The 22,865-nt window shown below is 45.6% G+C and overlaps 1 protein-coding gene across 4 annotated transcripts in view; it reads left to right on the top strand.

Moving 5' to 3' along the window:
* NIPBL (NIPBL cohesin loading factor) overlaps positions 1 to 22,865 on the top strand; it is a 328,437-nt gene that overhangs the window by 178,504 nt on the left and 127,068 nt on the right. For all 4 annotated transcript variants that reach the window (XM_030567521.1, XM_030567520.1, XM_030567523.1 and 1 more), the window contains one exon: positions 2,007 to 3,545. In XM_030567521.1, the coding sequence (XP_030423381.1) occupies positions 2,007 to 3,545 (1,539 nt within the window). The remainder of the gene's footprint in view (positions 1 to 2,006; positions 3,546 to 22,865) is intronic.

The raw sequence follows: 22,865 nt of genomic DNA, 5'->3' as shown, positions 1-22,865 counted from the left end.
TCATACTTTGATGCCCACCTCAGGGAGGCCCCTCTCTGACCACTGGATGTGAAAATGTCTTTGGAATTCTTACTTGGAGCAGTCTAAAGCAGTTAGAAATTCCAACCGTTATTTTCTTTCTTAATCTGCTGGTTAATGCTGTTAACAAAAGTTCTAGTGGATATCTAAGTTCATTTCATATTGCTATTACCTGGCTGGCCTGAACTAAAAGTCTGGGTAAAGAGTTGGTTGATCAGAGGCAAGGTTACTGCCTGCACGGATCCAGAGTGTTCATAGACATATGTTAAGCCAATTATGTGGTCTCTCCTCACAGATTTACAATGCATTATTGCTTGTCTTCAGCTGCTGGAAGGGAATCCTATTCCAAACACTTTGTTTCAGAACTTATTTCTAAAGTAAAGCGCTCCAACATTCAAAAAAAGGTTTTGTTTACGTTTTCCAATATTCCTTATTTGCAGTTTTAGCTTTTAGTTTTTAATACCTGCTTGCTATTGCTATTGACCATGTTGCTGCTTGTTACAACTTTGCTCTCATTTTAACTTTAGGGAAGATACCTCAAGCTTTTACTCTCCAGGGTGAGAATCTTCCAGAGGTTGTAATTTTCCCTGTGTGAAGATTATCAATTTGTGGAGTTTTATCTCATCTCTCTGCCTACCCTCAGAGTTTAAAGGTTACCCTTTTTATGTTAAAAGCAGCAAAGAGTCCTGTGGCACTCTATAGACTAACAGACGTATTGGAGCATGAGCTTTCGTGGGTGAATACCCACTTTGTCCTTCCATCTGGTAAAGTGGGCATTCACCCACAAAGCTCATGCTCCAATACGTCTGTTAGTCTATAAGGTGCCACAGGACTCTTTTTGCTGCTTTTACTGATCCAGACTAACACAGCTACCCTTCTGCTACTTGACACCTTTTTTATGTTTTTTCCTTTTATATCTTGTCTGGTTTTTTTTCTTCTGACACTGAGGTGAAGCTGGGAAAATCCATCTTGCAGTAAAAACTGAAAATTCAGGAAAGAATTGAGTATTTTAAAAGCTAAAAAAACAAAACAAACCCTACATTTCAGGTCTTGTTTTGCAAAATACAAAAAGATTTATGACAACTGAAAGTATGGGCTCTAGGGCAAGTAAAGTTTTTAGTTTCAGGGACCCACCAGATGAATGTTCATTTAGAATACCTTGTTGGGAAATTCTAATAGTAATGAATTAGGTTTAATGGATGATATACATGCTATATAATATTTTTATACAGACTTCTTATAATCTACCTCATGACAAGGTGCTGCTTATATCCAAAATTATCGGGATTCTACTCTTAAGTATACATTGATTTTGTAAATAGCAAACTGTAAATTGACATCTTAATTGTCCAATCAAGTCATTGAAGTTAGATCATATATATAGTTCATTCAAAAATATCATTTAAAATAATTAAGTTTGCAAAGTGAAGTATTCAGGTTTGGAAATTCATAATGCTGCCCCTTTGTGTATATGAATTAGAGTACAGTCCTCAACTCTCTCACAACTTCTCCAGAAGTGGTTGTTTGTTTGTTTTTTTATTCTCACTATTCCGTGTTAGTCCGTTAAGCTGTTTGCACACAATCTAAACACCACAGTGAACTGGGCAGAGAGAATCCATGCCTTGTTCGCTACAAAACTCTGCTTTCTTCGCCACCCTATGCATGCACTGAATCAAATTGGGTCCTGCAGTAGAAAATGTATTACACTATGCATAAAAAGCGATTCTGGTTATGGAGGAACACCTTAACTATTACATTTGCTGATTTATGAATGCTGCATGTTGTTATCCTCCATGTTCTTTTAACATTTAACCATAGACCGTGAATATACTGAAAATGTGTTTACACAATATGCCCACACACTTACTTTCATAGGGTAGGTTTGTTGCCTGTGTTTATGTAGGAAGACTTTTTTCAGTTTTTTGGGGGTCTTTCATTTAGAGGTTTATCCTTTCATGTATATTGTGTTTTTTTCTTTCAATCTGCAGATAAGCCTTTGAAGAAGCGAAAACAAGATTCTTATCCACAGGAGGCTGGGGGTGCTACTGGAGGAAATAGACCAGCTTCTCAGGAGACAGGTTCTGCAGGAAATGGGTCAAGGCCAGCATTGATGGTTAGTATTGATCTTCAGCAAGCAGGACGAGTGGACTCTCAGGCAACTGTAACTCAGGACTCAGACACCATCAAAAAGCCTGAAGAAATAAAACAGTGTAATGATGGATCTATTTTTATTCCCCAAGAAGACCCTGTTGGAGTTCTTAAACTTAAACCTGAAAACCATCCTGAAACCTTTAGGAAAAAGTCAGATTCTGAGTGTCAGAAGACAGATATTCAACAAAATGAGAGCAAACAAACAGAAGTGCAACAAAGTGAAAGCAAATGGTTGGAAAGTAAACACAATGAAAGCAAACAGATAGAAGCTAAACATGAAAGTAAGCATGACAGCAGACCAATGGATGTGAAACAAAACGAGAGCAGACCGATGGAAACAAAACAAAACGAGAACAGACAGGTGGATATGAAACAAAATGAGAGCAAACAAAATAATGGCAAACAGGAAATAAGACAAAGGCCTGAAACACCAAAACAGAAGATTGAAGGTAGGCCTGAAACACCAAAACAGAAGAATGAAGGTAGGCCCGAAACACCAAAACATAGACATGATAATAGAAGAGATTCTAGTAAACCATCTTCAGAGAAGAAACCTGAAATATCTAAACATAAACAGGAAATTAAATCTGATCCCTCCAGGGTAAAATCTGAAAGTAGATTAGATCCAACAAAACAAAGACCAGATGGACGTTCAATTCCTGAGACTCCAAGGCGTGACCATGATAGCCTTAAACAAAAATCTGAGGATAGGGGTGAATCAGAGAGATATAAGGGAGATCCATCCAAGATCAGAAGACCTGAATATTTGAGATCCTCAAGCAAAAGTGAGCATGACTCCAAACATGGGATTAAATCTGATAGTTCAAAAACTGAGAAACTAGAAAGAAAACATAGACATGAGTCTGGTGAGTCAAGGGAGAGGTTCTCTTCTGGGGAACAGAAATCAAGACCAGACAGTCCTCGTATTAAACAGGAAAGCAAAGGAGATTCTAGTAAATCAAGACTTGATAAACCTGGTTTTAAATCACCCAACAGCAGGGATGAACGAAGGACAGATGGTAATAAGAGTAAAATGGATAGCAATAAACCACACACTGACAATAAGGCAGAGTTTCCCAGTTATTTGTTGGGGGGAAGATCTGGTGCATTGAAACATTTTGTGATTCCAAAAATCAAGCGTGATAAAGATGGCAATGTCACTCAGGAGCCAAGGAAAAGTGAAATTAAGGGTGAACAAAAGGACAAAGTGGAGAAGATTGGGCTAGTAGAAGATCTCAATAAAGGTGCTAAGCCTGTAGTCGTTCTGCAAAAGCTTTCTTTGGATGATGTACAAAAATTTATTAAAGACAGAGAAGATAAATCAAGGAGCTCTTGTTTTAAACCCAACAAGAACAAGTCATCCAAATCAAATAAAGGTAAGACTCTTTTAAGGTTAATTTGTATTACATTTAGTAAGTTCCCTCTCTTCTTACATTTTTTAATATTGTTATTGATAGAAATTGAATAAATATTTTTTAAATTTGAGCTAATTGAATGGCACTAACTAATTATTTCTATGATTACATGAGTTGTTTCCATTTGACGGTATAATCTCAGTTATGCAATGGCTTGTCAATATTAGAAATCTTTCATCAGTGGGACTACATTGATTTATTCACCCCCTGTGCAAATCCCTAATGTAGAGACACTTAAACCATTCTAAATCGTGCATAGATATGGTATAAATATAATTTAAACTGGTTTAAGTGCCTCTACATTAGGGATTTGCAGTGGGGTAAATAAATCACTTTAGTTACACCAGTGCAAAACACACACGTATAATCCAGCCCTAGGACTTTTTACTATTGCTGGAATCTGTAGCTTCTTAAAAAATGAATGGAATGATATGATTCAGTAGGGACACCTAGTTGAATTGGGCAAAGCCATCTATCCAATCTACACTATAAATGAGTATTGCAGGAACCCACATACTATTACATGGTTGTCCCCCAATATGCTTAAAGCAGCGTGGTTGTTTTAACATATTAGCCTTGAGCCTTTAGCTCAATTTGGAGACAGCATTGTCTGTCTGATCCCATCTATTTTGAAAGACGGAAGATAGTTTAACTGATATATAACTTGGTCTGCTGACATAGTTGAATTCATAGTGTAGACAGAATCTTACTTGATGTAGCTTGTATGTCATTCAGTGTTTTTAGGTGGGTGATTTTTGTGTTGAATTAACACTTAATTTGTAAGAATGACCAAATTTGTTTTAGCGCTCATCTAGACGATAAACACTATAACTCCACATTGTGAAAGCTACCTTGCCATCAAGTTAAAAATTATGGTTTTAAGTGTTTAGATGTTAAATGAATGTAAAACTTGTAGAAGAATCATAATGTGTCAACATCTATAAATCTGTCTGGCCACAAAATAAGGATAAATCAACTGTGTGGCGGAAGAGGCTTTCAAATACATATGAGCCCATAGCTGCTTAAATAGCTAACATCATATCTACTTGCTCACAGATTTGACATTTAGACATTTTTTATAAAGTTGCCTTGATTCAGTAAGATGCTCTTTGTGTGTTGTGCGTGTGTGTGTACATAAGTGTGGAGATATGTGATAAATTTATCACATGGTTTTATAGTTTGTCATGCACCTTTCACTGCTACACCTAATCTCTGCTCACAATTCATTTTAGATCTCCAAACCTCTGAGCAGCTCAAAACACCAATTATATATATTTTTTAAATGTTCTCATCTCCAAAATGTGAAATTCACTCCTGCTTCCCCACACAATTATCTTACTGGGGTTTAGGACTGGATCTTGCAAAAATAACACCTGTCTAGAAATGAAAAATCACAATTTTGTGTGTCTCATCTCAGGAGCCTACAAGATTAGAAATGGGAGCTTTATACCATTGATGAAGGAATATTCTATGCTTTCTGATGGGATCCAGCACTACCCTTGGAAGGGCCTAAGACAGTAGACTTTGAAATCTTAATTTTGTCATGTATAGAAGATCTATTTTAGATAATTTTTAGTGGTTCTTGCACCCGCTGAGCCCTATGCAGTTTATGTATACCAATATATTAATATTTTTAAAATATTCCTAAAATAGATTTTCTGTAATATGTGGCATGTAGAGAACACATGGTCGCTAAAGGTTGTAATGGCACTTTTTAGTGATGATTAAATTGCCCATTTAGAAATTAATGGCTTTTCCACACATGAGCAATGCATTCATCTCAAACTCTTGCCGACAGAACTTAAACTACCTCTTTTTATAGTCCAAAAATAGAAACACATGCAATATATTGTCACTTAGATATATTTCAAAAGTGAAAATGTTTTTTTCTGTTGGTGGGGGAAAATGTCAATCCCTAAACTAGCATCTGTCAGTTTTTTCAGTTTTGTTTCTAGAATCCATATTTCTTACAGTATTGGAAATAAGCTCTAAGGAGAGACTATAGTTAAAGTAACTAGATTTCTTTTATAAACCTTGTGACAAGTGGCAATCCACATTTATGAGAAACTGCCTTTGCAGTTCAAATTTTGCATGTGTGTTCTGTTTTGACATTTGAAAATCTTCTAGACAATCTGTTTCCATGATGTGTGCAGGACTGCCAAAGGGTGTGGGGTGGGGGAGTGTGGGGCGGAGTGGGGCACTTTGCCCCGGGCCCCACAGGCGCCTCCATGAGAATATAGTATTCTATAGTATTGCAACTTTTTTTATAGAAGGGGCCCCCAAAATTGCTTTGCCCCGGGCCCTTTGAATCTTCTGGGTGGCCCTGGATATGTGATGCTGAATAATTTGGTGTAATTTGAAAACACTCAAAACTAGAGCTAAAAGTCTCACTTGGCAGCTGCTGACTGAAGATTCTGCCTAACCAGTGTGAAAAACACTTGTGCCATTTCCCCAAAACTACTGCTTCTCCAATATAAAGGAATTTATTGTTCTGTGTTTATTTTGTACAATATTTAATTTTGAAACTTTGTCAAACATTCTTATAAGTGTAACTTTCTATAGCACTCTTGCTTTTTGTTTATTCCTTACTTTCCTGCATGGTTTCACTCAGCCTTTTTCTCTTCTATCATATAATAGGTTGTGATGAGTCTTTTCCAGTGTTGTCTTTAATGTCCATTTTCTTTTTCCCCACTAACTTTCATCTATTTCTCTTACTTTTCCCTCATGGTGTTCTGCACCTCCTTCCCCATATTTTCCTTCTCCTTTCTTCTTCCACTCCTGCTGCCCAAGAAACCTCTCATAGGCCTGTCTATGCACACAGGTTGCTCTGGTTTAATTTTTAACCAAATTTTGTTAAACTGCTGCAAAACCCTATATAGATACTCATTCTGTTTGATTGGTTAATTTTGATTTAACTTAAAATTGTTTCTAATCAACTTAAGCTGACCTAAAAAAAACCTGGTTTCAACTGAAATAAGTGTCCAAACAGCTTTTAGCAGAAGTCAAATTAAATCCATTTAAAAATCACAACTTTAGTTACACTGGTGCAATTTTGCATCTAAACAAATCCTTAGTGGCATGCAGATTTTTCTGCATCAATCTTTCTCTCTGCTTCACAGCCATCCCTGGTACACGGGCTTGTGAAATTTTACCAGACACCTAACAGAGGAATAAGCCTGTTAGTCAAAGAATTAAAAAATATGGGCATTGCTGGGAAAGAAGAGAGGTTCCTTGGATTCTCCAACAAGTTGTTATCCTGAACCTTGATTTGGGATCACTGTTTTCATATAGGCCTCTAGGTAGTAGGCATTAATAAATTTGAATCATCTCTCAATCCCCTCCGGCTGTTTGAAGGAAGAAGGAACGTTTTCTCTGTTCCGTTCACAGACTGAATGTTTTTCTAAAAGATATGCTCCAACTCAACTAGAAGTTATGGGCTTGATGCAGGCATCGCTTGGTGAACCTCCATGAACTGTGTTATTGGAGTCATAATAAATGACTATAATCTCTTCTGGTCTTAAAATCTGTGAGTCACTCATCCTCCCCATTCTACTCCAAAGCCTCTTACTGCAAAGGTGGGTTGTGTGGAGGTCTCTGATACTCTTTTTTCTCCTCAGATTTCTGGCTGCAGTGAATGGGTTATATCTGCAGTCCTTCCTCTACCCAGACTCCAATTCTTAGTTCTCTCCAGTGAATAGCTCCAGTGTCTGCCTCTGTTTCTGCTCCTAGCTGTGTCAGTCAGCTGCAGCATGAAATTGAGCTGATTCTTGTCAGTTTCCTGGCTACTCATAGAATTTGAAAAAGAGGAGTTTTCTCTCTACAGCAGCTTGCCAAAATAAAGAGCAGCCACAGAGGAAATGGAATTGTCTGCAGACTTAGGAAGATATTGGTGAATTCACTCAGTTCATGTTTGGAAGATGGTCTTTGCCACCACAACAAAAATAAATGTAATTATTTTTAAATGGAGGCTTCAGTTCTGTAGAAGCTGATGCTGGCTGACAAAAGCTTCCGACTCTCCATAGGACAAATGGGATTTTTTTCTTTTTTTTTTTTTTTTTTGGAGACTTGTGTAGAATACCTTTTTTGGGTCTTGTCATATTGCACACGAGCTTGTCTTAAAAATTTTAGTGGTTTCACCAGAGAACCTTTGACAAAGTCTAGTGCAGAGTACCATTTGTCATATTTAGACAGATCATTTTAGGATTAATCAGCATGGATATTTGTACTGAATGCTGTCAGATTCTGGCTAGATCTACAAAGGGGATTTTAGTCACTCCCCAGAAGTTTCTGTCAACACACGCTGTTAATGCTCTGTGCAGCTGTTCTGTGACTGTGTAAAAATGGTGTCATCTTACTTAAAGCTGCTCCTTAAGTGTATTCTTCCTACAGAAGCAACTAATTTTTTTTTTTTTTTTTTTACTGATACATACTGTCACTAACTCTGCAGAGCCAATATTATACTTATAGAATCACCGAACTGGAAGGGACCTCGAGAGGTCATCTAGTCCAGTCCCCTGCACTCAAGGCAGGACCAAGTATGGCAACTGCTCACTTAACGTTGTAGTTATGTTCCTGAAAAATGTGACTAAGCGAAACAATGTTAAGCGAATCCAATTTTCTCATAAGAATTAATATAAATATGGGGGATTAAGTTCCAGGGAAATTTTTTTCACCAGACAGAAAAAGATATATTGTATAGATATACACGCAGTATACGTTTTAAATAATTTAACACTGTTCACAGCTATCATGAGTGTGAAGCTTGGTTGAGGTGGTGAAGTTAGGGAGTGGAAGAGGGAGGGATATTTCCCAGGGAATGCCTTGCTGCTAAATGATGAACTAGAACTCAGCTGAGCCCTCAAGGGTTAACACGTTAATGTAGCCTCTCACACAAGGCAACATGAAGGAGTGGAGACAGCATAGCAGATAGACAGACACACACCTTGTTTGTGGGAGAGAGAGATGCACACTGCCCCTTTAAGTAAGCTGACCCACTCTTATGTGCATTGTCTTTTTAAGTGGATCAGGAAGTTGAGACAGCAGCTGCTGCCCCAAGCTCTCTCTCTGTTGATGTCCCCTCCCTGCTCTATATGGAGAAGGGGTAAGTGGGGTGCAGGAGCATGGGGGAGGGGGACACCCTGACATTAGTGCCCCCCCTTCCCCTCCTGCACAGCAAGCAGGAGTCTCTGGGAGCAGCTCCAAGGCAGAAGGCAGGAGCAGCACATGGCAGTTGGGGAGGACAGGGACAGCTGAACTGCTGGCAGTTGATAGCCTGAGGGGTAGCTGCAGCACAGGGAGCTGATGGGAGGCTGCTGGTCCACCCTGGTTACAAGCCCCCACCAGCTAGCTGCAACAGGCTGCTCTTTCTGCAAGCAGTGGACAAAGCAGGAAACGGCCAAATGACGTTAGAAGAGAGCACTGCACAACTTTAAACGAGCATGTTCCCTTATTGATTAGCAACGAAACAAGGTTAACCAGAACAACTTTGTGAGGAGTTACTGTATTATCTAGACCATCACTGACACGTGTTTGTTCAACCTGCTCTTAAAAATCCCTAATGATGGAGATTCCACAATCTCCTTAGGCAATTTATTCCAGTGCTTAACCACTCTGACAGGAAGTTTTTCCTAATGTCCAACCTAAACCGTCCTTGCTGCAATTTAAGCCCATTGCTTCTTATCCTATCCTCATATGTTAAGAAGAACAGTTTTTCTCCCTCCTCCTTGTAACAACCTTTTATGTACTTGAAAACTGTCTTCTCTTCTCCAGTCTAAACAAACCTAGTTTTTTCAATCTTCCCTCATAGATCATGTTTTGTAGACCTTCAATCATTTTTGTTGCTCTTTTCTGGATGTCATGGTATAAATCCCCACTCTGAACCTTAGCGTCCAAACGATGGGGTACCAGCATGAATCCCCCTAAGCTTAATTACCAGCTTAGATCTCGTAGTGCTGCCACCAACCAGGGCTTGCAGTGCCTGGTAAATTCTGGTCCCCCCAAAACCTTCTCAGAGGACCCCAAGACCCAGACCCCCTGGATCTTACACAAGGAAAGTAAACCCTTTCCCCCACCATTGCCTCTCCCAGGCTTTCCCTCCCTGGGTTACTCTGGAAGATCACTGTGATTCAAACTCCTTGAATCTTAAAACAGAGAGGAATGCACCTTTTCCCCCTCCTCTTTTTCCCTCCCCAAGAGGTAATACTGATTCAAGCTCCATGAATTTAAAACAGAGGGATTCCACCTCCCCCCCCCACCCTTCTCTCTCCCTATCTCCCACCAATTCCCTGGTGAGTACAGACTCAATTCCCTTGAGCCTCAACAAGGGGAAAAAATCAATCAGGTCTTAAAAAGAAAAATTTTTAAATAAAAGTAAGAAAAAAAGTAAAAGTTGTCACTGTAATTTAGATGGTAAATGTTATAGGGTCTTTTAGCTTATAGACACTAGAGAGGAGCCTTCCCCCCAGCACAAATACACATTAAAATCATTCCAGCAAAATACACATTTGCAAATAAAGAAAACAATCAAAAGGACTAAACCTCCTTTGTACTTATACTCACTATTTGAACAGAAAATTAGAGAGCCTGTAGGTACCTCTGGTTACTCTCAGAATCCAGAGAGAACAGACAGACAAACAACACAAAACAAAGACTTCCCTCCATCGAGATTTGAAAGTATCTTGTCTTCTGATTGGTCCTCTGGTCAGGTGGTCCAGGTTCACTGCTTGTAACCCTTTACAGGTGAAAGAGACATTAACCCTTAACTATCTGTTTATGACACTGGACTTTCTCCAGTTTGTCCACATCTTTCCTGAAATGTACTTGTGTGTCATCATCAAAATTATTTTGAAATTGCAAACAGTTACATCTGTTCAAACCTGTTGATGGAAATGGAACTATCTTGGTGTCAGTAGAGGTATACTTTGGCCTCCAGAACATTTAATTAAAGAAGTAAAGAATCCTGCTTGATTTTTGAATCCCATATAGAGTTTTCAGAACATATAGTCTAAGCACCATTCATATGATAATTGGCAGGCTGGAGTAATGCACTCCATGGTCCTAGGCATAAGCTGTCATGGGCTCCCTGTGGCTCTGCCCCACACTGTGGCCCTGCTGAAGACCTTCTCTCCCAGTGAGGCAGAGGTAGTGGTTTCTACTCCCAGAAATGGTAGCAGTGGAATCCCAAATACCTACCCCAGTATCCGGGGTATATCTGTGTTGTGGCTAAGTGAGCTTGGCATGTTTCATTCTCTTCCTGCTCTTCCCACACAGTTCTCTGGTTGGGTCAGGAGAGTCCTTCACTGCTTCCATGAGATCTTCTTAGCATATGCCTCAGGTGGCACATGACCAGGATTCAGCGCTGAATTTGGTCTTCTGGTTGGATCATTAGCTTCCCCAGCTTGGGCTGGGTACTGATGGGGAGTGCAATGTGAACACTGATCCATGCCCCCCTTTCACGAGATGTATGGGGCAGTTCACATTTATAACATAACTGGGAAGGAGTAGTGAGGGAACTGAAAGGTATTAATGCCACAGTTAAGACGTCTTGCAATTTTTTTGTGAATTGTAGCTATTTGCATGAAGCTGGCAGCGTTTGTAAATTCCATGAGAAAAACAGAGTTCATGGAATTTATAAAATGTATAAGTACATCCGGTTGAGCTTTTAAGTCCTATAAGTTTGATGGTTATGGTTCAGGAAGCTCCAATGGTGAAACTGGAACAGCTATTCAATGCTGTGAAACCGTTATCTGGAATGCTTGGAAGTTACAGAAGTTTGAGTTATTATTTTGATGAGTGTAGTGTTTGAAGGAGCCTTTATAAACATTAGACTATACCAGCAGAGCTGCAGACCCTTTGGGATTTATGGCAGATACAACTTTCATTTGGTATAATAATAGAAAGAGGCTTCGAACAAGGTCCTGTTCAGTGTTGCATTCAATGGGCCAGGTCCTCAGTTGGCATAAACAGGTATTGCTCTATTGATTAAAGCAGCTGAGAGTCATGTTCATTGTTCTAAAAGGCTCCCCTGGCATCTAGAAAAAACTTGGAGCATGTGGGACTGTAATGGGGTCAGCACCCACCTTTCACGAGCGCCCCCTTTTCTCTGACTGATATATCTGCAGTCAGTCTTTTTTCGTGGTGGCACCTGCCTCTCATGGGCAGCCCCCTTTGGTTGGGTGTGAGCCTGCTTTTTTTGGGGGGAGGGGAGGGGGTCTTATATCAGGGTGGCACCTGCCTCTCGTAAGCATCCCCCCGGCCGCTGGTTCTCTCAGCTGGTCTTCCGCAGCTTTCCCTGGGTGCAGTTCTGCCCAGTGAGTTCTCTGCAGTGAGCTGTCTGTGGCCTGCTGCTCATTTAGCCAGCCAGGCACCTGGTCCTCCCTCGTCAAGCTCCACACAGCAACTGATGGCTCTGCTCTGCTGCTTGCCTTTTATCTGGCCCTTTTGGCCCCTTATTGGTCTCTCTGGCAGCCCCTCTGATTGGCCGCTTTTCTGCAGCCACTGTAAGCTGCCTGGAGGACTTTTCGTTGCTCTACTCTGGGGCAGAGTGATGCAGGGCCACAAGGCCCCCAGCAGGGGGCCTCAGGACCTAGTCCACCCTGCCACATGCCTCCCCCTTCAGACAGGTTTGAGGCGGTGGTTCTTCCCCCCAGTCTTTTCTCATGCCCCTATTAGTCAGGGTGTACTCCACTGGGGCTACCTCTGCCTCTGGCTCTCTGTGGGCTCTGGCTCTGCCCAATAAATAATTAAAAACTTGCCTGTTTCTGTGGCTGCCTCTGGCTCTGGCCCTCTGTGGCTTCATTGTCTTACTGCTTTTGCCTCTGCCTCTCCCTTCCTTTGGCCTCTGCCTCTGCCTTCACTATTTAGTTGCTGCCACTGCCTGTTCTTCGGGCTCTGGCTCTGGCGTCACGCAATAAAACAGTTAAAAGCTTGCAGTAAAACAGTGAATTCTGACTTAGTTCCCTTTAGACAAGGTTGATCTGAAGGTCCCACTTCTAGTACCATAATGTAACTGGGTCAGCACCCACCTCTTGCAAGTGCCCCCTTTTCTCTAGCCGATATACCTGTAATCACAGTCTTTTTGTGGGGAGGCACCTGCCTCTCATGGGCAGCACATTTTGGTTGGTCGGGTGTGAGCATGCTTTTCTTTTTTTGGTCTTACATCAGGGTGGCACCTGCCTCTCTCAAACACCCCCTGGCCGTTGGGTGTGTCAGCTGGTCTTGAGAGCTTTTCTTGGGCTCAGTTCTGGCCAGCGGGCTCTCTGCAGTGAGCTGTTCATGGCCTGCTGTTCATCTAGTGAAACAGGCACTCATGCCTACCTCATGAAGCTCCACACAGCAACTGAAGACTCTGCTCTGCTACTTGCTTTTTGTCTGGCCCTTCTGGCTCCGTATTGGTCGCTCCAGCAGCTCCTCTAATTGGCCGCTCTTCTGCAGCCACTCTAGGCTGCCTGGAGGATTTCTCACTGCTCTACTCTGGGGCAGGGTGATGCAGGGCTACAAGGCCTCCAGCAGGGGCCCTGACACAGGGACTATAAGAAAATTCACAATTAAAAGCTTTAAATTAGTTAAATTCGTATATTAAATATACAGGTATTCAAAACAGCATTACTAGAATGCTGTAATTAGGGGGAAATATCTTCTTTGCTTTTTCAACTTCTGAATAGGATAGAAATACAGTTATGTGACTTTGTAATAACATGCATTTTTTTTAATAATTCTAGCGCAAGCAGAGATACAGTTCTAATTCAGTTTTATTCTAGGCTTTGCTCTGTCTGGGTTGTGTTGAACAGGTTCATCATTTGAAAAATTTCCCAGATGTGTTAGCCGGAAGTTGACACACAAAGTGGGAGGAACCTTAAAAAGAATTCATCACTTGCTAGAACCCTGCATGGGACTTATTAAAATTCTGCTCCCATCCCACCCCACAATACCTACTCCCACTCACTACTGCACTGTTTCTTGCATTTTTGTCCCCCTCCTACCCACAAAAACCTTAAATCCCACAAATTCTGCAAGAGAGACAGATTCCCCCATGCTACTTAAAAAAAAAAAAAAAAAGGTTTATCTATATATAAATGAAATTCAGACTCAATTTTTACGTAGTAAACTGATGAGAGATTTAGTGTTTTCCCACACGTTACTGCAATCTGTTTTTTTTGCCCCTCCCAATCCCACCAGCACTCACTCACTCATGCCCGTCACCTCAATCAGGGTATGGGCCGCCAACAACAGATCTCCAGAATCCTCTATCCTGGGCCATTCGTTCTAACTGGTTCCAGGTATAGCCCGTTTTTTTGCTATCAGCCTGAAGGTCACGTCGCCAGGTGTTTCTTGGACGGCCTCTTTTCCGCTTGCCTTGAGGGTTCCACCGCAGTGCCTGTCTGGTGGTGATAGTTGGCTGCTTGTGTCAACAACTCTCCTGTCAACAGTCGTCTCTGCCCGGCTTGCGTCCATCTTGTCTCGCTAATGCCTAATAGGGTCAGGTTGTTGCTCCTCATCTCTGCTGCGACCTGCGCCGTCTTTCTTGACTCGTACATGGTCCTTACGTTCCATGTGCCTATGGTAATCCTCCTGGTTGCAAGAGGGGTAATCGGCTTAGTGGCTTCCTCACGGCTTTTACCACCCAGCGTCATGCATCTTCGAGTTGAAGATCGTTCTTTTTCCAGGGCAAAAGTCTCTGTTGTCTCTATTGTTGGCATTTCTGTAGCAGGTTGATTTTTTTACGGGGTGGAGTTGCTAGCCCCACGCCCAACCCTCCTCCTTTATCCTGACTTGGGACAGGCAGATGGCCCCAAAGGACCTCTCTGGTGGAGTTAATCAACCAGCAACAACATACATTTTACCTGCTCCCGCTATTATGGTAGTAGGGCCTGCAGAATCCCAGTCTCACTACAGGACTTGACCACTTCCCACTCTCAGGATTTATACTAACATAGTGCTCTGGAAGCTTCATCTTTTGTATGCCCATTCCTTAGCAAATATCAGATAAACTTGTAAACCCCTTGGTTGTCAGATGTAAGAAGACATACACAATCCCTCTCTCTCTCATCTTAGTTTGCTGCTGCAAAGAGGAGAGATCTGTTACCTCACCCCTCTCTCCATGTCCAGTTTACCGTGAGTTGTGTGGGTTGTCTTCTATTTTTTTCTTCTCCACTCCAGCGAGTGCCTTGGCTACTGCGCCAAGTATTCTCTAAGCTGCAAAAGAGTGAAATTGACATTATGCTCATCTATTTCTGAACACAGCCCTGAAACTGACTGGATTATTATAAATTTTATTCATCTCCTTGAGAACAAAAATAGAATAACACATGGACTGTCCTTTTGCAGAGTCAAAAAGTCAGCACTTAATTGGTTCTCATTTGAAAGGTTATCTTTGCAGATATCAGTGTTAGAAACTTGTGGTCTAATTTTTCGGAGATGCTAAGCACTCACAAATCTGGTAGAAGTGAACACCTTTGAAAATGAAGCCATGTATTTAGATTTCTGAATGTTGGATGTACTTGCTTACTTTTAGACATTCATGATTGGAGAAATGTGCCTTTTTTTTTTTTTTTTTTTTTTTTTAGTGAAAGTTTACGTTCAGCGGAAGTTGAATTAATGTGAGGAAAAAGTTATGGAACTACTTAAATCAAGGCATAATTTCACTTTCTGCTTTGAAAACAATATCTTCTTCTTCGAGTGCTTGCTCGTATCCATTCCAATTAGGTGTGCGCGTGCCGCGTGCACGTTCATTGGAGACTTTTTACCCTAGCAACACTCGGTGGGCCAGCAGGTCAACCCCTGGAGTGGCGCTGGTATGGCGCCCGATATATACCCCTGCTGGCCCGCCCGCTCCTCAGTTCCTTCTTACCGCCCGTGTCGGTCGCTGGAACTGTGGACCACGGCTAGCCGTTCTCCACCTCCCTAGCGTTTCACTCTTTTGCAGTTTAGTGTATATAGTTCTGTTGTTATAGTAATAGTTGTAGTTATAAAGTTAGTAAGTGTAGTTGTAGATAGTTATACAGAGGATCGGGGGTTCGCCCCTTTTCCTCCCCGCGGTGCCGGGGCCCATGCCCAGTTCATCCGGCTTTAAGCCTTGTGCGGCCTGTCATCGGCCGATGCCAACAGGAGATCCACACGACTCCTGCCTGAGGTGCCTAGGCGAGTCCCACCTCGTGGACAAGTGCCGGATCTGCAAGGCGTTCAAGCCCCGAACGAAGAAGGAGCGGGACAGTCGCCTGAAGCAGATCTTGATGGAGGCAGCGCTGACTCCCCCACCGTCGGCAACGACTCCGGCACCAGGGCCAAGTGGTGCCTCTGCTCCGGACTGCCCGGCACCGGCAAAGGCTTCGACTTCCCGCTCGACACCGGCCCGGCACCCTAGCTGGCACCGCTCCCTCTCCCCGAGGAGCAAGAAGCACAGGGCTCCCGTGGTGCCTACAACTGCACCGCAGTCGGAGCGTGCCTCCAAACCTGACCGCCCGGCACCTTCATCCGCCGCGGTACCGAGCGTCGTCGCACCGTCGACTCCGGCTCCTCAGGGACCGTTGAGTCCGGTGCATCTCAGCTCCCCTGTGAGAACAGCGGTTGAGCTCGTCGCGCCCTCCACGCCGGAGACCTTCTCCGTTGCACGCGACCTCATCACCATGACAGAGCCCGAGCTGCCCCAACCCCCAGCACCGCCGGTGCGGGTTCTCCAATCGATGGGCAAGCCCGCCATGGTGCGGCCGCATTCACCGGGCACTACTGGGCATCGGTCCCGTTCCAGATCGAGGGACCACTCTCAGCGACGCTGCTCGAGATCCAGACGCCGCTCGCAGTCCCGAGACCGCTACCTGCGGCACCGGTCGTACTCACGGCACTGTTCAGGATCCCGGTCGCCGTCGTACTACTCTCGGCACCGGTCTAGATCACGGCACCAACGTTCCTACCGCAGCCGATCCCGGCACAGCAGCGGACGGCACCGGTCGACCTCCCGGCACCGAGCTGGTAGCAGGTCCCGGTCCAGATCAAGGTACCACCATGATTCCCGGTACTGCTCGCCGGCACCATGCAGCGACGTCGGGGTGCGCAGAGGCCTGACGCAGTCATCGACGGCTCCTCCATGGCCTTCAAGGCACTCGTCCGCTTCCTCCCGAATGGACAGCGCCTCTTACGGGAGTTCAGATGTGCAGGCCCACCCGGACCAGGGACCACCACAATGGTCCTTTTGGACGCCCTGGGCATACCACCAAGCCCAGGGCGAACCTTCGGGCCCCGCTCGCTCCCGCCAATCGGAGCATCGAGCACCGGAGGCCACGGTCAGCCGCCCCCCCCCCCCCCACAAGTTTGGAGGAAGCCCCTATGGATCCGCTGGCGCAGCAGGATGCTCGGGAAGTGGAGGTCCCTCTGGACGAGGCTTCAGTTCAGGAACCATTCCTCCCTAGGGTGTCTTCTTCCTCGTCCCCAGATGAGGTGGTAGTGGGCACATCTTCATCAGGGCCCCCTCCGATTGATCTCCGGGCACACCAGGACCTTCTGAGGTGAGTTGCCCAGAACATAAACCTCCCTATCGAGGAAGTCCCGGAAGTGGAGGACCCGGTGGTGAGCATCCTTTCTGCGGAGGCACCGACCAGGGTAGCCCTCCCCTTCATCAAGTCGATCCAGGCAAAGACGGATACCATCTGGCAGTCTCCGGCCTCCATTCCACCCACTGCCCGCGGAGTGGAAAGGAAGGATATGGTACCATCCAAGGGGTATGAGTACCTCTATGTACACCCCGCTCCCTGCTCCTTGGTGGTACAGTCAGTCAATGAGCGGGAGCGCCACGGCCAACAAGCTCCTGCGCCAAAATCCAGGGAAGCCAGGCGCATGGACTTGCTGGGCCACAAGGTTTACTCCGCGGGAGGCCTTCAGCTCCGTGTGGCGAACCAGCAAGCCCTCGTGAGTCGCTACAGCCACAACACCTGGGAGGCTATCGGCAAATTTACGGAGCTGCTTCCCCAGGACTCACACCAGGAATTTTCATCTCTCCTGGAAGAGGGCAGGAGGGTCGCCAGGACCTCCCTACAAGCGTCCTTGGATGCCGCAGATTCGGCAGCAAGAACACTGGCATTGGGCGTAGCCATGCGCCGTATATCGTGGCTGCAGTCTTCCGGACTCCGCCGGAGCTACAGTACACGATTCAGGACCTGCCATTTGATGGGCAGGGCCTTTTCTCTGAGAGGACAGATCCCAGGCTACAGAGCCTGAAGGATAACCGAGTCATCATGCGGTCACTGGGAATGCACACGCCCTAGATTCAGAGAAGGCCATTCCTCCCCTACCATCAGCGCACTTACCCCCCACCTTGCCCCAGACAAGATTTCAACCGGAGGCGAGGTCGGCCGAACCGTAGACGTCAACCAGGTCCTCAAAAGGGTAATACTTCCGGGTCCGACAAGCCACTGAAGGGACCCAAGGCGAACTTTTGAAGGTGCGCCCGAGAGCAGCTTACCAATCCCTTCCCTGGATCCACTTCATTTCCTCAACCGCCTCTGCCCCTTCCTGCCGTCATGGTCTCAGCTAACCTCGGATCGTTGGGTCCGGCGCACGGTGCAGTTTGGTTACCATCTTCAGTTTGTTTCTCCACCCCCCCTCCCATCCTCCCTCCTCGTCCCTCTTCAGGGACCCCTCTCACGAGCAACTGATCATCCAGGAGGTTCACAAGCTCCTGCTCATTGGAGCTATAGAGGAGGTGCCAAGGGAGCTAAGGGGCAACGGGTTTTATTCCCGGTACTACTTAATTCCCAAGTCAAAAAGGGGCCTTCGATCCATCCTGGACCTGCGAGGCCTGAACAAATTCATCAAAAAGTTCAAGTTCCGCATGGTAACCTTAGGAACCATCATTCCCTCCTTGGATCCCGGAGATTGGTACGCTGCTCTCGACATAAAAGACGCATACTTCCACATTGCGATCTTTCCCCCACACAGGCGGTATCTTCGCTTTGTGGTAAATCAGGACCACTACCAGTTCACGGTCCTCCCCTTTGGGCTCTCCTCAGCCCCCTGGGTGTTCACCAAGTGTATGGCGGTCGTCGCCGCTGCCCTGCGCCGCCGTCGTATCCATGTCTTGCCTTACCTCGACGACTGGCTCATTCGAGGCACGTTGGAGGCGCAGGTGACTGGGCACATCACCATCATCAGGGAGCTGTTTGCGAGTCTAGGTCTGACCATCAACCCGGACAAGTCCACTCTGGTGCCTACGTGGAGCATAGAGTTCATCGGGGCAGTGCTAGACTCCAATCTCGCGATGGCCAGCCTCCCCCGGCACCGATTCCAAGCCATAGTGTCCATGGTCACAAGCCTGCAGGCCTTCCCGACCACGTCTGCTCGAACGTGCCTCGCTCTCCTGGGGCACATGGCCGCATGCACCTTCGTCACCAGACATGCAAGACTCCGCATGCGCCTGCTGCAGACCTGGCTCGCGTCGGTCTATCGACCAGGCAGGGATGCCATAGACACAATTGTAATGATTCCACCGATTGTTCTAAGTTCCCTAGACTGGTGGACACGCCCTCCCAAGTGTGTGCGGGCCTACCGTTTCACGCCCCTCAGCCCTCAGCGTCCCTGACAACGGACGCGTCATCGCTGGGCTGGGGTGCGCACCTGGGGACCCTGTGTACACAGGGTCTATGGTCACAGAGAGAGTTGACTCTTCACATCAATGTGCGGGAGCTTCGGGCAGTTCACCTAGCATGCCAGACATTCCAACGCCATTTGCATGGCCATTGTGTTGCGGTATTCATGGACAACACAACGGCCATGTATTACATCAACAAGCAGGGCGGGACCAGGTCCTCCCCGCTTTGTCAGGAAGCAATACGTCTGTGGGACTTTTGCATAGGCCACTCTATTCATCTAGTGGCCTCCTTTCTCCCGGGAGTGTGGAACACCCTTGCGGATCACCTGAGCAGATCCTTCCTGTCCCACGAATGGTCCATCCGTCCGGGCGTCCTCTATGTCATTTTCCAGAGGTGGGGGTTTCCCCAGATAGATCTGTTCGCCTCCAGATTGAACAGGAAATGCCAGGTATTCTGCTCTCTACAGGGTTGCTCCCCGGGCTCACTGTCGGACGCGTTCCTTATACCGTGGACGGGTCGTCTTTGCTATGCCTTTCCACCCTTCCCTCTCGTCCACCGAGTCCTGATCAAGGTCCGGAGAGACAAGGCCCACCTCATCCTGATCTCTCCGGCATGGCCGCGGCAGCCTTGGTACACCATGCTGCTCGATCTGTTCCTGGCGAATCCGATTGCCCTACCTCTTTGGCCGGACCTGATCACACAGGACTTCGGCAGGATGCGCCATCCGGATCTATAGTCCCTCCATCTGTCTGCATGGCTCCTGGCTGGCTAAGCCAGTCCGAGTTGCGCTGTTCCGATGCAGTACAGCAAGTGTTGTTGGGCAGCAGGAAGCCTTCCACGCGTTCAACCTACCTAGCGAAGTGGAAACGCTTCTGCTGCTGGTGTAGCCAGCATGGCCACGACCCACTCGCCGCGCTCGTCCCCACCATTTTGGACTACGTGTGGTCTCTCAAGCAGCAGGGCTTGGCGATCTCCTCTCTGCGCGTCCACCTCACGGCTATATCCACCTTCCATCCAGGCTAGGCTGGCAAGTCCATGTTTTCTCACCCGATGGTGTCAAGATTTATCAAGGGCCTGGAGCGACTATACCCTCAGGTCAAACGGCCTGCCCCTACTTGGGACCTGAACCTTGTCCTTACCAGGCTCATGGCGCCCCCCTTCGAACCCTTAGCCACATGCTCGCTGCTGTACCTGTCCTGGAAGGTGGCCTTCCTAGTCGCTATTACGTCGGCCCGGCGAGTCTCGGAGCTTCGGGCTCTGACCGTGGACCCTCCGTATACGGTGTTCCATAAGGACAAGGTACAGCTGCGACCACACCCGGCGTTCCTCCCTAAGGTAGTCTCCGCCTTCCATATTAACCAAGACGTCTTCCTGCCAGTCTTTTACCCAAAGCCGCATTCATCCCGAAGAGAGCAACAGCTCCACTCCTTGGATGTCCGAAGGGCTCTCGCGTTCTACATTGAGAGAACTAAACCCTTCCGACGTTCACCACAATTGTTTGTGGCAGTAGCGGAACGAATGAGAGGCATGGCAATCTCCTCCCAGCGTATCGCATCCTGGGTCACGTCCTGCATCAGGACATGCTATGACTTGGCCCGTGTGCCAGCGGGGACCCTTACCGCCCATTCTACCAGGGCCCAGGCTTCGTCGGCCGCGTTTTTGGCTCATGTCCCCATACAGGAAATCTGCCGTGCGGCCACATGGTCTTCCGTACACACCTTCGCATCACACTATGCGCTGGTCCAGCAAGCTAGAGACGATGCCACTTTTGGTGCAGCGGTTTTACAGTCTGCTACGTCTCGCTCCGACCCAACCGCCTAGGTAAGGCTTGGGAATCACCTAATTGGAATGGATATGAGCAAGCACTCGAAGAAGAAAAGACGGTTACTCACCTTTGTAACTGTTGTTCTTCGAGATGTGTTGCTCATATCCATTCCACACCCGCCCTCCTTCCCCTCTGTTGGAGTAGCCGGCAAGAAGGAACTGAGGAGCGGGCGGGCCAGCAGGGGTATATATCGGGCGCCATACCGGCACCACTCCAGGGGGCGACCTGCTGGCCCACCGAGTGTTGCTAGGGTAAAAAGTCTCCGACGAACGTGCACGCGGCACGCGCACACCTAATTGGAATGGATATGAGCAGCACATCTCGAAGAACAACAGTTACAAAGGTGAGTAACCGTCGTATTCAAGAGGATTTATGGCTCAAATTTTAATTTGTTTTTATAACACAGGGTATGACAAATCTGTGGGTCACATCAATTACAAAATCAAAACTTCCATATTGGTAAAAAAGATACTAAGCATTACATTTGTGCACAAAACAAAACAACCTCCCCCCACCACACTTATCAAATAAAAACAAAATTTCAAATTAATCATATTTGGTCATGAATCTGCCAACAGTGTCTCTAAAGTTCAAGAATAGTGATAATAGTGAAGGTCAGATTCACACAAAATAAACAAAATAATATCATGATCAATTGTTCACAGAATTGTTGAATTAGTTTCACAAGGCATTGAAATTATTTATTTGGGTCTCCAATGCTACTTCATTTTAAACAGAGTACTATTATATGATTTTGCACTTCATATTTTTCTTTCAAAGATCTCAAAGCATTTGTCAAAAGTGGGTTGTACTAGCCTCATTTTAGAAATAGGTAAAGGTGAGAAGTTCAGAAAAGGACACTAAGGAAGAAAAACCACCTTGTGGAAATGATTCCTAGTCGTGTACTTCGATTACTAATCAAAACTGTCTCACAGCCTCCATTGGCTTCCACTATGTGGCCGCTGGTACAAAAGAGCTCATGCTGTGCTATAGCTGGGGTTTTTCATTGCTTTCTAGTTAAAGGCCTGCTATTCTAAATGCTCTAAAATCTGCATCTTTATCCAGATTGCCTTGAAATTTGCTGTATCTTATGGGGGTGTGTGATAGTTATTGGTTTAAGTTTAGGGTCAGTTGAGCAAGAGCTCTCCAAGATACAGTCCCCTAAACAACCCAACATTTTATAAAATCACCTGGTTCTTCTAACTTTTTTTGAACATACCGGGGACTAAAACTATGATTTTAATCATCCCCCAACTGATTTTAGTCATTTGATATTAGGCATGAAGGAGGTAATGTTGGACGAGTGGGAGCAGCTCTGAGCTGTGGTAGGGTAGTCTGAGCTGTTGGGGAGTTTATGGGAGGTCAGAGCAATGAGGGGGAGTGTTGGAACAGTGCAGGGAAGAGTGGGGTGGAAGGTAGGGAATCAGAGCTGTGCAGTGGGGGATGTTGAGGTGACTTCAATTCTGTCCTCTCCAGAAACCCACATCCATCAATCACAGGCACTAATCTGCCCCTCATCACTGTAATATCTGAGCACCTCAGTCTTCAGTGTATTTATCTTCACAATAGCTATTATTCCCATATTACAGATGAAGAACTGAGACAGAAACAAATGTCTTGTCTACATGGGAAGCAGTACCAATATTAGATGAGGTGTGACTTTGTTCTGCTATAGTTACCAGCTTATCTCCCTGTGTAGACACTCTTCTTCTGGTGTCAAGAGTGTCTTTCTCCAGTTTAGGTTATGTTGCTTTGAAAATGGTTTAAGAAATGAGAGAGAAAAAAAAACCATTCTTATTGAGAAATAAACATCCGCAGAGAACGTTATGGCAATATTATGATCTCTATAACTTCCTTTGTAGACAAAACCTAAGTGCC

Source organism: Gopherus evgoodei, chromosome 6, assembly GCF_007399415.2.
Source record: "Gopherus evgoodei ecotype Sinaloan lineage chromosome 6, rGopEvg1_v1.p, whole genome shotgun sequence".
In the NCBI taxonomy this organism is placed as follows: Eukaryota; Metazoa; Chordata; order Testudines; family Testudinidae; genus Gopherus; species Gopherus evgoodei.
This window is presented reverse-complemented; position numbering and strand designations above follow the sequence as displayed.